This window comes from Convolutriloba macropyga, unplaced genomic scaffold (assembly GCF_964194025.1).
Source record: "Convolutriloba macropyga unplaced genomic scaffold, txConMacr16.3 SCAFFOLD_1869, whole genome shotgun sequence".
NCBI lineage: Eukaryota > Metazoa > Xenacoelomorpha > Acoela > Convolutidae > Convolutriloba > Convolutriloba macropyga.
In genome coordinates this window covers 1-14,157 of record NW_027453591.1, presented here as the reverse complement: position 1 = coordinate 14,157, position 14,157 = coordinate 1, and the positions used below count along the sequence as shown (strand labels likewise).

Here is a 14,157-nt window from a genome sequence, read left to right as displayed (position 1 = left end):
TACGTTAGGAAAAAAATATTTAGCAGAGTGTATCACATGTAGAGATAATACTAAAGATTTAATTGAAATCATGACTAAATATTATCAGAGAAATGATTAGGTAAGTATTATAGTTTACCCTAGTATAAATGCTTTTAAAATGTTTAGAGTGTAACTATAAATATGGAAACATTGCTTGTTGAAAATATCATTATGAATCATGTCATAAAGATAAAACTGATAAATGTTTGTGTGGTAATATAATACTAAGTGGTATTTGTGCTAATAATTTTTCTCCATGGGGTTTTTATTTAAAAAATGAATCTAGTTCTGGTTCTAGTTCTGGTTCTATCTATGACTCTAACTCTACCTCAGATCCTAACCTTAACCCTAACCTTAACCCTAAACTTAACCCTAACATTAACACTAACCTTAACCCTAACGTTAATCCTAACCATAACCCTAACATTAGCCCAGAAGTCTTAATTAGAAGTTGTAATAAATGTAATTGTTTAAGACCACTAACTGATGAAAGTAAGTATACATGTAGAAGTTGTAATACAGCTAACGTTAATTGTCCATATTGTGCTTCTGTTGTGATATATGATGGGATATGGGCTCATGTAAAGAAACAACATCCAGATGTAGATATACCTAAAGGATTTAGTAGAAATCCGCTAAGCAGGTTCCCTCATTTGAGTGAGAAAACAATTAATCATAGTTGGCAAAGCAAGACTGTAAGTCCTTTAGTTATTAGCCAAACTCAGGAAAGCTGTTTGTGTAAATATTATAATTTTGTATCATTTCGTATTAATAATGGGTTAAATATAGAAAAAGTAAAAGAAAATATAAATAGAGTATATATAATTTGAAACAAAAGTATGAGAAAGTAAAAAAATATCAAAAAAGAGGGAATCACTCTTTAAGAGCAAAAAAGAGCATTTTTTCCACTGGGAGATCACCTTGATTGGGGCGATTTCGCTCTTAAAGAGTGATTCGCTCTTAATTGAAATTTTATAAATTTTTTGTTTTTGGAAAAAAATTAATTTTTAAAATGAAAAAAATTTGTTAAATTAGCTTTCTTTCATATTTAGCAACCACTAATAGTACAAAAAGTCAGACTATAGCTCAAATGTGAATTAGTTTGACTATAACTCAAATATGTTACAAATTATGCACAAAAAATTAACTGAAAGAAATTTGTGAGAAATTCTTAAAATATCTTTAGTTTTTCACCACGAATCTGGTGAATATTCAAAGGGGGATATTCGAGTTTACCATTCCAGCATTTATGTCAATGACCATAACATTGGAATCGTAGAACTTATATTTGAAGATTTACTTGGAAGAGAAGATAACATTCATTAATAAATTTTGTTGCAATCTGAAATTTAAATCTCATTATCTCAAAAAGTGTCCGTCCGATTTAGTTCCTTCCTCTTGCATGTTTTATAATATAAACTTGTGGTAGTCATTGCTCAATTTTGAACCAACAGTTTTGGAGCTATTTATTTTTTAAAATTTCCCCCACATATTAGGATTGGTCATAGAATTAAAAAGGTAGCCCCACTCCACCTCCTTGGCGTACAGACCTCATTCTCATACAGAGTGTGTATCCAACTAATAGTTATCCATTCACAAAGTTTGAATTTGATACCTTTTTTAGTTCGCGAAATATAGCTTAAAATCCGTATATATTTGTGTCCAAGTTTTGCTATTTAGTTCGTATGCCTTAATTATGCTTGTTTAATAAAAGTTATTGTTTAAATGAGTTATATTTTGTGTAGCCAAGCGAAAGCCATGATGAATAGCCACAATATGCCGTGGAGAATAAAGGTCCCCACATGGAGAATTATTCTAGAACATTCTTTGTGAAGTAACCTGTTACACGTTACTGACTAGCCAATCAGAATGAAGATTAGTTACTGGAGTTACAAGCTAGTGGTTGTTTCAATGCTTTATTTTTTCTACGAGCTGCTGGTTGTTACAAGCTACTGGTTTTTACTATGCTTCTGGTTGTTACAAGCTACTGGTTGAGTTATAAGTTACTTAGAATTTGAGTGAATATGTATCGGCGAATTTGCAAACGAGATTATTATTATTTTCTAGAATTAAGCCATTTCTTAATTTATTGTTAGACTTAGAGTGAATATACAGTATTGAATAAAATGGGGGTATAAGCAAGTAGTAGATATATAGAGTAGTGGGAAAAAGGTGGTATTTAGTCATCTTCCGATTAGGAAGTGGCGGAATAGCACCTTTTTCCCACTACTTCTCTAAAAAATTCGGATGAAAGCCGGGACTTGCACCTAGACTATCACTAAGATATATTTTTTGGCTCGATTTTAGTTGTAATTATAATCGAGTTTTTCTGTCAACATACTCAAACAGAACAAAAGAGGAAAGGGTGAATTGGAAACAAAAAAACCTGTCTAATTTCACCAAAATCGTTTTTTTTCGGTTTCTCTGCGTTCTAAATATCAATCACGTTTTCTAGATTGTATACATTTTCAGATAACTGAATTTTCATTGATTTGAATAGTTTGAAAATAAAAAATCAAGTTTGCCAAGAAAATCAGACTTCTACGAAAATGACAGCTAAGAACAGTTATCACCTCAATCTTCATTTTTCGTCTCTGAAATTTTAGCTTCATTTCCTCCAATTTGATTATTGAGAGATAGTTTTTGATTTAATTTTTCCTGAGCCACAATTCAACGTGAGACCAGTGAAGACGATCATCTGAAGAAGTTATATCATTTATAAATCGTTTCTAAAAATTAAAAATAAGAGTTATTGTTGAGATTTTTATAATGAGCTAAAAAATATCTTCAGTTTTCTTTAGGAACTTGGAATTTCAGTAATCAAACAAAATTGCAGTTACCTGTTCGAAGAGAGAACAATTACGGGCGTCATAAACGAAATATCGATCAAAATGAATGCGAGATCAAATTTTATTGGATGATAGCTGAATACTCACGCACTTTTTATAAGAAATTGCTTCTAGCTGTTCTTGGTCATTTCGATAAGAAAGTTTGCAGTTCTTTTGCATTTATAACATTTTTCTGAGTAATATACGTTTAAGACTAATATGTTTCATCTTCAGCAGAAGAATCATGTTTCAGTTAATGGTAGAGCTAATACTTGTCCTTGCATTTGCCTTAAGCTCAGTTTCCTGAACTTCAATTTCACTAACTTCTGATCCCCTCAAAATTTTTTAAGAGAAAGTAATGGTTAAGCAATAACTTATCGTACTAAATAACCATTAGCGTTGCAATGCAATTGCTGGCAATTAATCACCAATTAAATTCCGGTTGGTATCAACAATATCGTACAGAACAGTGTAAGCGTTGTGTCAACTTACTTGACAAAATGTATGTTTTGCAGCGTGAAGCGATGTTTCTTGCTCTGAAACTAATTTCAAAAAAACTTACTTTTGGCTGCAGCAGTTCGCTTCAAGTTGTTGCCGTTGTTGTTCTCGTTACCGGGTAGCCTGATTTTCTGAAACAAACCCTCAACTTTCTGGCGCTGAAGACCTTTAACTCTGTTTTCCTGAGTTCACGATGATCATTTTCAAAATAGGCTCTAAGCAAACCCTGGTGCAGCAGTCCACCCCGGTCGAATTTTTGTCGAAAAAATTGCTATTCATAGCGGTGAAAACTTTTTTCATTGCAATTTATTTGTCGATGAAAGTGGTGAAAGCGGTGAATTTACGCAAAATTTGGTGTTTTTTAAGGCAAACTCTTAAAGATTTGAACTTTAATTTTTTAAGCTTTCTTTTCAATTTAAATCAATTTCACTCCACTTTATGGAAAACACTTGCGGTGAAAGACCAACAACTTATACATTACACCGCAGAGGTATACGCCCAAAACTTCCGGCTTAGTAAAATTCGCTCGGAAATTCGATACATAAAATGAACGAAATTAGGTGACATCCTTTGTATCTTACTTTTCGGAAAAGGGTTTCCGTTCCGCCAATTTTGCGAAATAAAAGAACTTTCAAATCGAAAAATAGGTTACAAGTCTTATGTTGATGTACTGGTGTAGATTCAATGAACCGGCTAGGAACTCTTTGATAAGTAATAATAAAGTAGCAATAAAGCTTAAATAATAACTTTTATGCTCAAAAACATGCATTAAATTAGGCTTAATTGCAGACTATATTGCGAAATCGAGCTGCGTTGCGTTCAAAAAAGCGATACAAAATGGAGCAGATGAGTGATACAAGCCGTGCGATAAATAGGTTATAAAGTTTGTAGTTGTATTTCGCGACTAGGATTAGGACAATTTTGCAAACACGGGTTGCTAATTTCCCTTCCATTTTGCCTGTTTATTCTAAAGTAGCTATTTTCCGCAATTTTGTTGCATTTTCAATTTATTTAAATTGGAAAAACGAACACGAGACACACGCATCGGGAATTTTTGCCCGTGACGATTTGGGTATACCTCTGCGGTATAATGTAGCGGTCAAATTTTGCTTATATTTTTTTAATATTTGGTAAAAGTTGTAATTTCTCCGCTTTCAAAGTGCTCAGTGCTGAAAACCGCATTTTTTGCAACCATTCTCTGCCTTCACCGCAGTTCTTACATTTTTAAGAAAATTTTCGCGTTGACATATCGACCCGGGAAGGAGAAAAAATGTAGATATTGAGGTATTTAGTTAAATCCTGCAGAGTGCCTGCATCTTTCAGAAGATAATCTTATGATTTTTGCATGAACTAGCTAATCAATAGCAATGCAGAATTACTTCCCAATTTGAGGTGTCAGACGGAAGCATGTATGCCCAGTCCGTCCCGGACGGAAAAATCCTATGTCCAGAATTTCGTGCGCTCACCAGACTTTCGTGCGTTTTTCGTTGTAATTTTGAACGCCCGACCTCCCCCTCGTGCGTTCATTTTTGGTCTGGACATACTTGCTTCCGTGTGTCAATCTGGGTTAGGAAAAGATCTTCTTCACTCGATTCGAAAATCGTGACCTGCGGAATTCTGTGAACCACGTATGAATTGCTGTAAGTTGAGATATGCATTGGAAATATTTTCACTCTGTTGCGTCTTTTGGGAAAAAATGAACCAAGACCTTCAGCTTTTGTCATAAACCCCTGAGAGTGAAGAGTACTCACATCCCAACAAAGCAATAAAATCAACAAAACTATTGTTCTCTACTAGCTGTTTCAATATCTAAAGACTTCTGAACACTTTTTGTTACAAAGAAAATATAGGCTTCTCAGTGCTTAAGCACTAAAAGGCGTATATTTTTTGTATAGAAAAGTGTTCAAGCATCATAATTATGATGTTATTGAAGACAGAACATATCATTAAAATTTCACCTGGTTCATCAGAGTAATTTACGGATGGGGTAAAAACTAATTTTTTCCCAGTTAAATTGACCACCTCAAATTCTTAGTCCTTAAAAATTTGAAACAGTTGAATACTCATGTTTCGAATATTTTTGCTCATATGTAGCATCTGTCCAATAACTGTTAAATTCATAGAAAGACACTCAATTTATTTAAAATTGCTCTTTAAACTAAAACTTCGAAGCTTTTCAAAACACATTGGTCCGGATTCAGTTGTACTTAGGAAAACTCATATAAGTCGAGAGGCGATGGGGTGGGGGTTAAGATTTGACTAGTAACTGAATAACTGATTTTATCGATAAACTATCTTGAAGCCATCAATACTGTTAGGGCGTCTATGCAGGAGCAACGACTGTGCAAATGGACCAGTACTGGATTCCTACCATCGTCTATACTTGCAAGCCTAATGTGCTACCCATTTAAACCAACAGGTCTTAAGATCTCGAACTTGGCCATCTCTTATTACCCGTTCTCACGTTCTTTATTGTTCCTCAAGGCTTCATTTCTCTAGCCAAGTATACATTTAACAAGTACAGCTTCTTGTGAAGCTATGTCAAGCTTATCTTATGCACAATTTACATTAGGTTTCTCCGCTTTCACACTACTCAGTGCTGAAAACCGCAATTTTTACAACCATTCTCTGCCTTCACCGCAATTCTTACATTTTTAAGAAAATTTTCGCGTTGACATATCGACCCGGGAAGGAAAAATTGTAGATATTGAGGTATTTGGTTAAATCCTGCAGAGTGCCCGCATCTTTCAGAAGATAATGTTATGATTTTTGCATGAACTAGCTAATCAATAGCAATGCAGAATTACTTCGCAATTTGAGGTGCCAGACGGAAGCATGTATGCCCAGTCCGTCCCGGACGGAGAAATCCTATATCCAGAATTTCGTGCGCTCACCAGACTTTCGTGCGTTTTTCGTTGTAATTTTGAACGCCCGACCTCCCCCTCGTGCGTTCATTTTTGATCTGGACATACTTGCTTCCGTGTGCCAACCTGGGTAAGGAAAAGACCTTCTTCACTCAATTCGCGACTCGTGACCTGCGGTATTCTGTGAATCACGTATGAATTGCTGTAAGTTGAGATATGCATTGGAAATATTTTCACTCTGTTGCGTCTTTTGGGAAAAAATACACCAAGACCTTCAGCTTTTATCATAAACCCCTGATGGTGAAGAGTACTCACATCCCAACAAAGCAATAAAATCAACAAAACTATTGTTCTCTACTAGCTGTTTCAATATCTAAAGACTTCTGAACACTTTTTGATACAAAGAAAATATAGGCTTCTCAGTGCTTAAGCACTAAAAGGCCTATATATTTTGTATAGAAAAGTGTTCAAGCATCATAATTATGATGTTATTGAAGACAGAACATATCATTAAAATTTCACCTGGTTCATCAGAGTAATTTACGGATGGGGTAAAAACTAATTTTTTCCCAGTTAAATTGACCACCTCAAATTCTTAGTCCTTAAAAATTTGAAACAGTTGAAAACTCATGTTTCGAATAATTTTGCTCATATGTAGCATCTGTTCAATAACTGTTAAATTCATAGATCGACACTCAATTTATTTAATTTTGCTGGTTAAACTTAAACTTCGAAGCTTTTAAACACATTGGTCCGGCTTCAGTTGTACTTAGGAAAACTCATATAGGTCGAGAGGCGATGGGGTGGGGGTTAAGAATTGACTAGTAACTGAATAACTGCTTTTATCGATAAACTATCTTGAAGCCATCAATACTGTTAGGGCGTCTATGCAGGAGCAACGACTGTGCAAATGGACCGGTACTGGATTCGAACCATCATCTCCTACTTGCAAGCCTAATGTGCTACCCATTTAAACCAACTGGTCTGAAGATCTCGAACTTGGCCATCTCTTATTACCCGTTCTCACGTTCTTTCTTGTTCCTCAAGGCTTCATTTCTCTAGCCAAGTATACATTTAACAAGTACAGCTTCTTGTGAAGCTATGCCAAGCTTATCTTATGCACAATTTACATTAGGTTGTTCTCTCAACGTTCTAACAAATACCTTTACAGAACTCGTGCTTTTCTCTTCATTTGCACCAAATTGCTGACCCCTGGAGATTGCATCACGCTTCAGAGGTGGTGGAGTTGGGTTAACAGTGGAAACCTGAATGAAATTAACCCAAGGAAGATTAAAGATTTGTTTTTTTCAGCTCTTATCCATAATGCCTCCAAAGGGCTCCGCTACACAAAATTCATGTAACAAATAACAGCATAAAAACTCGAATAAAAAACTTTCTGTGACATTTGACAGTAAATGAGTAAAATTAGATGAAAGAAAACGGAGAGAAAAATTAACTGGAATGTCCAAAGTCTAATGCAATAAGACACATTTGAGAAACTGTAGAACGGAACCGATGGCCTATCAAATTGTCAGAATTGTCAGAGTTCGAGAGATTGGCGAAATAATTTTTGGTACATATTAAATAAACAGAGAGGCTCGTTAATGTGCGTTTGCACATGATGTTCCGACCCGAGCTGATCTGCATTTTTGACTTAATTGTCAACCAAACGAAGAGATAATCAAAAATAGATTATTGAGTTCAAAGAAATCGTTTTAAACCCAAACTATTAGGTGCATTGCATAATGCCATGACTTATTAGAGCGCTAACAAGTTCTGCCATTATTAAAACTACGAAAAGAAAAAAAAACAAACAACAAAACAAGCGAGAACACAAAACATTTTTTACGGCAAAAACTCAATTTAAAAGCTTCTAATCAAATTACAGTCAAACAAAATTATAACAAAATTATACAAATTTACTTTTTCTTGATTACAAAGTTTCCTTTAATGACACTAGCTAACAAGTCAACAAGGAGAAGAAATATTGATGCGAAACTCAAAAATAAATAATCTTTTTTAAAAATAAATAACTTCAAACGTCTTAAAAAACAGTAGCTTTTAGAGAAAAAATTCTAGATAATTTTACTAAACCGTCATTAGGAAACCAATAAGACCTGCCTTTGGTTTGACAAAGCCATAGAAATAGACTAAAAGTGCGGAAAACTGAAAAATAGTACAATTATATTGCGAAAACACAAATTGTTTATATCAATAAAATCATTACCTGTTATCTGAATTATATAGTTTGTAATTTCAATTGTTATTTATATTTATGAATAACGTGAATATGTTCATCTGGGACTCATTTGAAAATCAATAAATAGTTTTTATGTGAAGCATGCCAAAAGAAGAGAAAAAGAAACACAAATGTGCACCACTCACAAACTTTTTATGAAAACCTATACTAATCAAACAAAACAACAGTAACAAAATAAAAACGAAAAACGGTTTTAACTTTAAATTACAGTGAAGCGGATGGGACCTCTCAACGGTGAGAATAAATTACAAGTTTTCAAAAGAACAACAAAAAGTGAAAAGTTTTCACAAAATTTGAAAAAAAATTATTGGAAACTTTAAGACCTTTAGCTATAACCTGACTGCATCGAATAAGTTATTTTAATCCTCAATTAGAAGTTTATGAAGACTCTCAGCATTAAAAAAAACGACTACAGAAAAAATGAAAGAATAAGAAAGAGGCAAAAGAGCAAAAGAAATTGAGAGAAAAGTGTCGAAACCATTACAAAATGAACTCTTCAGTAACAACTTATTTATTTTGGATTAATATTTCAACAGCAATGGAATTGTTTTTTTTGTAACAAAATGACATAAAAGCTTTAAATATAAAAAAAAACATACTAAGACCACGAACTTTTTGAGAAAACCCGTAGTTCTGCCTCAGTGGGGAGGCAATGATGTTTGTCATTCATAAGTCATCAACAAGACATAACAATCAGTCTTATGAATATGAAAAGAACAACAAATACAGGATCAAACAAAAACTCAGTACAAAATGTGCAAGAAGAAATCGTCGAAGACATTTAAACCATACGCTTTTCGCTGAAAATTTTTCTATGATCCGTTGAACGTCTTCCCTCAGCCAATGGGAATTGTTAGTATTAGGATAATATGAAAACATTTTAACGATTCCTTCAAAACGAATGATTTGTTAATTGGGCATCATTTGACAGTTAACGAGGTTTGTTCCTAACCTTGACTTGAAAAGTGACTAGGCTCCTAGTGAATTTAAATGAGAACGAAAATTATGAAACGGCTTCTTAAAAACAGCTCTCAATTAGATTTCGATTGTTTTAATTGTAAAATTCCTTCTGAGACCATAACTAGCCTTTTTTATTGCGTTTCGTCTATTAAGAACACAAAAACTGCTGGATTTTAATGCGTAAATGTCATTTTGGATGTATGTTGAGGCGTAAAAAATCTTGATTTGAACAAAAATTGCCCAAAAATGAACAACATGATGCCAAATATCCCGTGTGCATTTGTAATTTTAAGCCTAGATAACTACTCGAAAAAAAATGAATTCCAAAATATTTTTTCATTTCAAATTCTATGCTGGACGAACTTTTTAATGATAGCACTCACATTTCTCTACGATGAATATTGCGATCGGCCAAAATTGACGTTTAAAAGCCCATTTGAATATATAATTCCTCCCCCTCCCACAAGCGGGGTCGGAAGAATTATCACGAAAAAAGGAATGAAGGAGATTCCGAAGGCAGAATTGTGTTTCTTTGTTGAGTAATTATTTTATTACTACAGTTATTGTTTGTCTTTTATGAACCTGAAAATTTCCTATAAACTGTGGACACACTGACACCGAAAGTTATAGTTGAAGCGAACAAAAATAACATGTGAAACAGATTTACAAAAACGTTCTTTTTTGTAATAAACGCAAATTATCTTTAAAGACTTTCTTTCGCGGACAATGTCTTTTTGAGTTTTTATGAATGTCTTAAATAAAGATCCTTCCATGAGTTTCTCGGACTTGAGTCTGAGAGCAATTCATCTCTGAACCGGCGCATTTCAAGGGTAAATTCTTTCATTCTGAAACATTGCATCTCCAGAATATTTTAAGTTTCTCTGTATGCAGTTCTCTTCATTAAGTGTATATCGAGATCTTAGCGTTTGTCCAAGCTAAACTTATCCTGTATAGTCTGAAAATTACTCACACCCCAAAATAAGTCATAGCAGAATAATGCCACACTTTTTTTTAGCTTGTAACTGGTAATTACCCTAGTAGTATTCACAATATTTAAACATAAGCTAGTTTGTCGTCAATTACCACTAAGCCCATTTAGCTTAGTGGTTACGACTTGCTTCAAAAATTAAATGTTAGAAACCGAAAGTTCGAATCGCATGTAAAACAAACCTTGTTGACGGGAGTTAAGCTGAATATAATGTTTTTCATGCCGTAAAATTTACTCGAAAATCAAGACTGGTCATTGCAAAATGTGACATGAAGGGAGTAATGGCCATCCCAAAGGACAGAAATTCTCTAGACTGATTCATCGCTGATTTGCTCTGCCACCAACCTCCGGGTTGTTAATCAAAAATAAAGACCTCTGCAACTAAATATACTGCTAATGAATTAAGTGATAAATACAATGACAATAAATTATGCGATCAATATTTACAAAATGTATCTTTAGAAAATGGAAGAAAATGTCAAAGTCAATTCTGATTGCAGAAATCATATCGAAATTAGCTGTACAAAACAATTATAAATTGAACAATTTTCATCCAATAGAAGAGACCATATCTGTTTAGAGATTCTACATTTTAAAGGCACCAATACTAATGCCGTTTTTCTCATTCGTCATTAGTTTCAAAGTAATGAAAGTAATTCAAAGAGCGCTCCTTTAAAAAAAATCAAAGAAAGACATTTTAGGTTAAGTAATTGTAGTAATCTTTCTTTTCAGTTTTCACCTTCAAACGATGGTAATTAATTAAGGAAACTTACCACAGTTTGGCGACCGTATAGAAAATTCGATTCGAGCTCTTCGTTTCCGATATCAGAATTGACATGATGACCCCACCAGTCTGCCAAAGGGGGTAGCATAGTTGTGGGTAGCATATTGGTCTAAAAATAGAAAACCCTAATTAGCAGCACATGACAATAAAAAACAAAAACTGATTAACAGGCCTTTTCCGTTCGTGTTTTTGAACACAAAATAAAGTTAGGGTAATTTTACCTTAAAGAACGTCCTAACTCACCTTAACTGCTTATGTAGATTTGCCTTTCCTTAACTCACCTTTCCTTGAACTCAAGTTAAGCTAAAGTTTATTGTAAACATTACCTTAACTTTACCTTACCAACGGTTTACCTTAACTCTGTTAAGGTAAAATTACCTTAACTTTATTTAGTGTGAAGAAATTTGATTCCTTAATAGCCAGAGAGGTTTGGGTTCTGGACGAGAAAAGGAAAAAGATTTTGACTAATTAGTCCCTAAAGTGCTATTCTTTAAAAAAGACCGAATGAACCAGCGATGAGATTTAGAAAACACTATTATAAATAGCAAAGGAAGGCAGAGGGACATCCAGTACCAGATTTGTGAAAAATCCAACCCTGGTCTGGGTACTGGCCGATTTATTTTAGAAATGCATATAATATTAGAAGTTTTTTTTTATGTGATGCAATTATATATATATATATATATATATATATATTATATATATATGTATATATATATTATATATATATATATATATATATATATATATATATATATAGATATAGATATAGTTATATATATATATATATATATATATATATATATACTAGATAAAAATCTAAAATGCTTATTTTAATTTTATATCAAAAAAATTCTGAATACCAATTATCAATTTTGCAGAATTTTTGATCAAACATTTTATGTTAATTTAAACGCAGCCAGGTATCATAATGCAGTTTCATAATCACATAAATTTCGCCTTGTATTGGTCAGTGGTCTTTTTTCACATGCATTGTGCTTATTTTGTTTTTTCATGTTAATTAAGCAGGAGAATATTTTCAGTTCACAGCCCAATAAGTTTTTGATCTCATGTTTGACCAAAAGATGCCCATTGGACAACAATATTAAGTTTTCAGAAAAAAACTCATACTTTTTTGTATTTGACATAGTATTTTGCGAATTTTTGTTAAAATTAATCAATTTTTGCGTTAAATTTTTTGTTGTGCGAGCATTTGCTCTCATTTTTGCAACCCCACTTATAAACTCTTTGACTTCCCTAGTCGATAAAAATTAAATATGTACAAATAATTCAGTTTATATCGGAACCTCCCAAATTTTTCTTTTTGTTTGTTTTAAGAAAACCTCAGAAGTTTTTTTGAACTTTGCCAATTTTTGTTTAATTTCTGTCAACCTGTAGCTGATTCCTTCTCAGTAAAAATAAGACGAGCCTTTTTGGCTTCGAAAGTATTCTTCCTGAAGTTTTTTTATTTTGATTTTTAGCCATTTTAGAGGTTTGTTTTTGGATCCTGGTATTATTGGTTAATCTCACCTGCTTTATAATGCGGCAGAATTTAGTTCATTTAGTAGATGAAATTTCCATTCATTTTTTTTACACATACAACATTTGGTTTACGAACAATATATTAATACATTACAGTGCAGAGGTATAACCAAATCGTCATGGGCAGATATGCCCGATGTGTGTATCTCGTGTTCGTTTTTACTATGTTAATACATTGAAAGTGGTACAATATTGCGGAAAATAGCTACTTTAGCAGAAACCGGCAAAATGGAAGGGAATATCGTCTCCCGTGTTCGCAAAAGTGTCCTAATTTTAGCCGCGGAATACAAGTACAAATTTAATAACCTATTTTTCGCGCGAGTTGTATCACGCATCCGCTCCATTTATGTATTGATTTTTCGCACGCAATGTAGCTCGATTGCGCATATAATCCGCAATTAAGCCTAACTTAATTAATACTTATTTAATTAAGCCTAACTTATTACTACTGGTAGTACTTTTTTACTACCTCATTACTACTTATAGTACTTTAATACTACTTTTTCCTACTTAATACTACTATTTTTTACTACTTATTAAAAATTGGCCAATCCCACATTGATATACAAAGTGGTAGCTTGTATTTAAAGCATTTTAAAGCATTGAAGGCTTCAATTAAATCTTTATTAAAGTGCTTATTGCATGCTCAAAATGAGCGCGAATAAGAGATACCTAAATTGACCGGAAACATTCTGCAAGATTTGTTACCTAATTTTCGCACCGAATGTTCTTTTATTCGCAAAATTGGCGGAACCCCTTTTGCGAAAAGTAAGATACAAAGGATGTCACCTAATTTCGTTCATTTTATGTAACTAATTTTTGAGCCAATTTTTACCAAGGCGGAAATTTTGGGGTATACCTCTGCATCGTAATGATATTTGAAATTTTTTCTTTATACTCCTGATTTGGTAGACAATTAGATCAAAATTGTAGAGAATCTGAATCGGAACATTGTGCACCAACACTTTGCCTAGCCTGCTTGTTCAATTACAAAACTTACCTTGAGATACTTCTCGCGTGTTTGTACTTCTTAAAAACGAAAAGCCTGGATATCTCAAGAAATTGTGTTATTATGGATAGTTTTGCAGACATAAACATTAAATACTAGATTGATCACTTGAAACTCTTCAATTACAAGGAGATATGGTTTGGCTGGTTAACTAAGAAAATATATATATATATATATATATATATATATATATATATATATATATATATATATATATATATATATATATATATATATATATATATATAATTAGGACAAATTTCAAAGTCTGTACGATTCAATGGATAAATTCTCTGGAATAAAACAAGATATATATATATATATATATATATATATATATATTATTAATGTATATAAAGTCTGTAAAAATTTGCCTAGCATATTTACAATCCAAAAAGGAAGA

At 32.9% G+C, this 14,157-nt stretch overlaps 1 protein-coding gene across 1 annotated transcript in view; it reads right to left on the bottom strand.

Annotated features, from left to right (window-relative positions):
- The window catches only part of LOC142358397 (uncharacterized), a 28,411-nt gene extending 17,091 nt beyond the window's left edge, over positions 1-11,320 (bottom strand). The window contains exons 1-3 of the mRNA XM_075409803.1: positions 11,193-11,320; positions 7,375-7,476; positions 3,412-3,478 (exon numbers count right to left, since the gene is read on the bottom strand). Of these exons, the coding sequence (XP_075265918.1) occupies positions 3,412-3,478; positions 7,375-7,476; positions 11,193-11,306 (283 nt within the window). The 5' untranslated portion in view covers positions 11,307-11,320. The remainder of the gene's footprint in view (positions 1-3,411; positions 3,479-7,374; positions 7,477-11,192) is intronic.
- Positions 11,321-14,157: the final 2,837 nt, after the last annotated feature.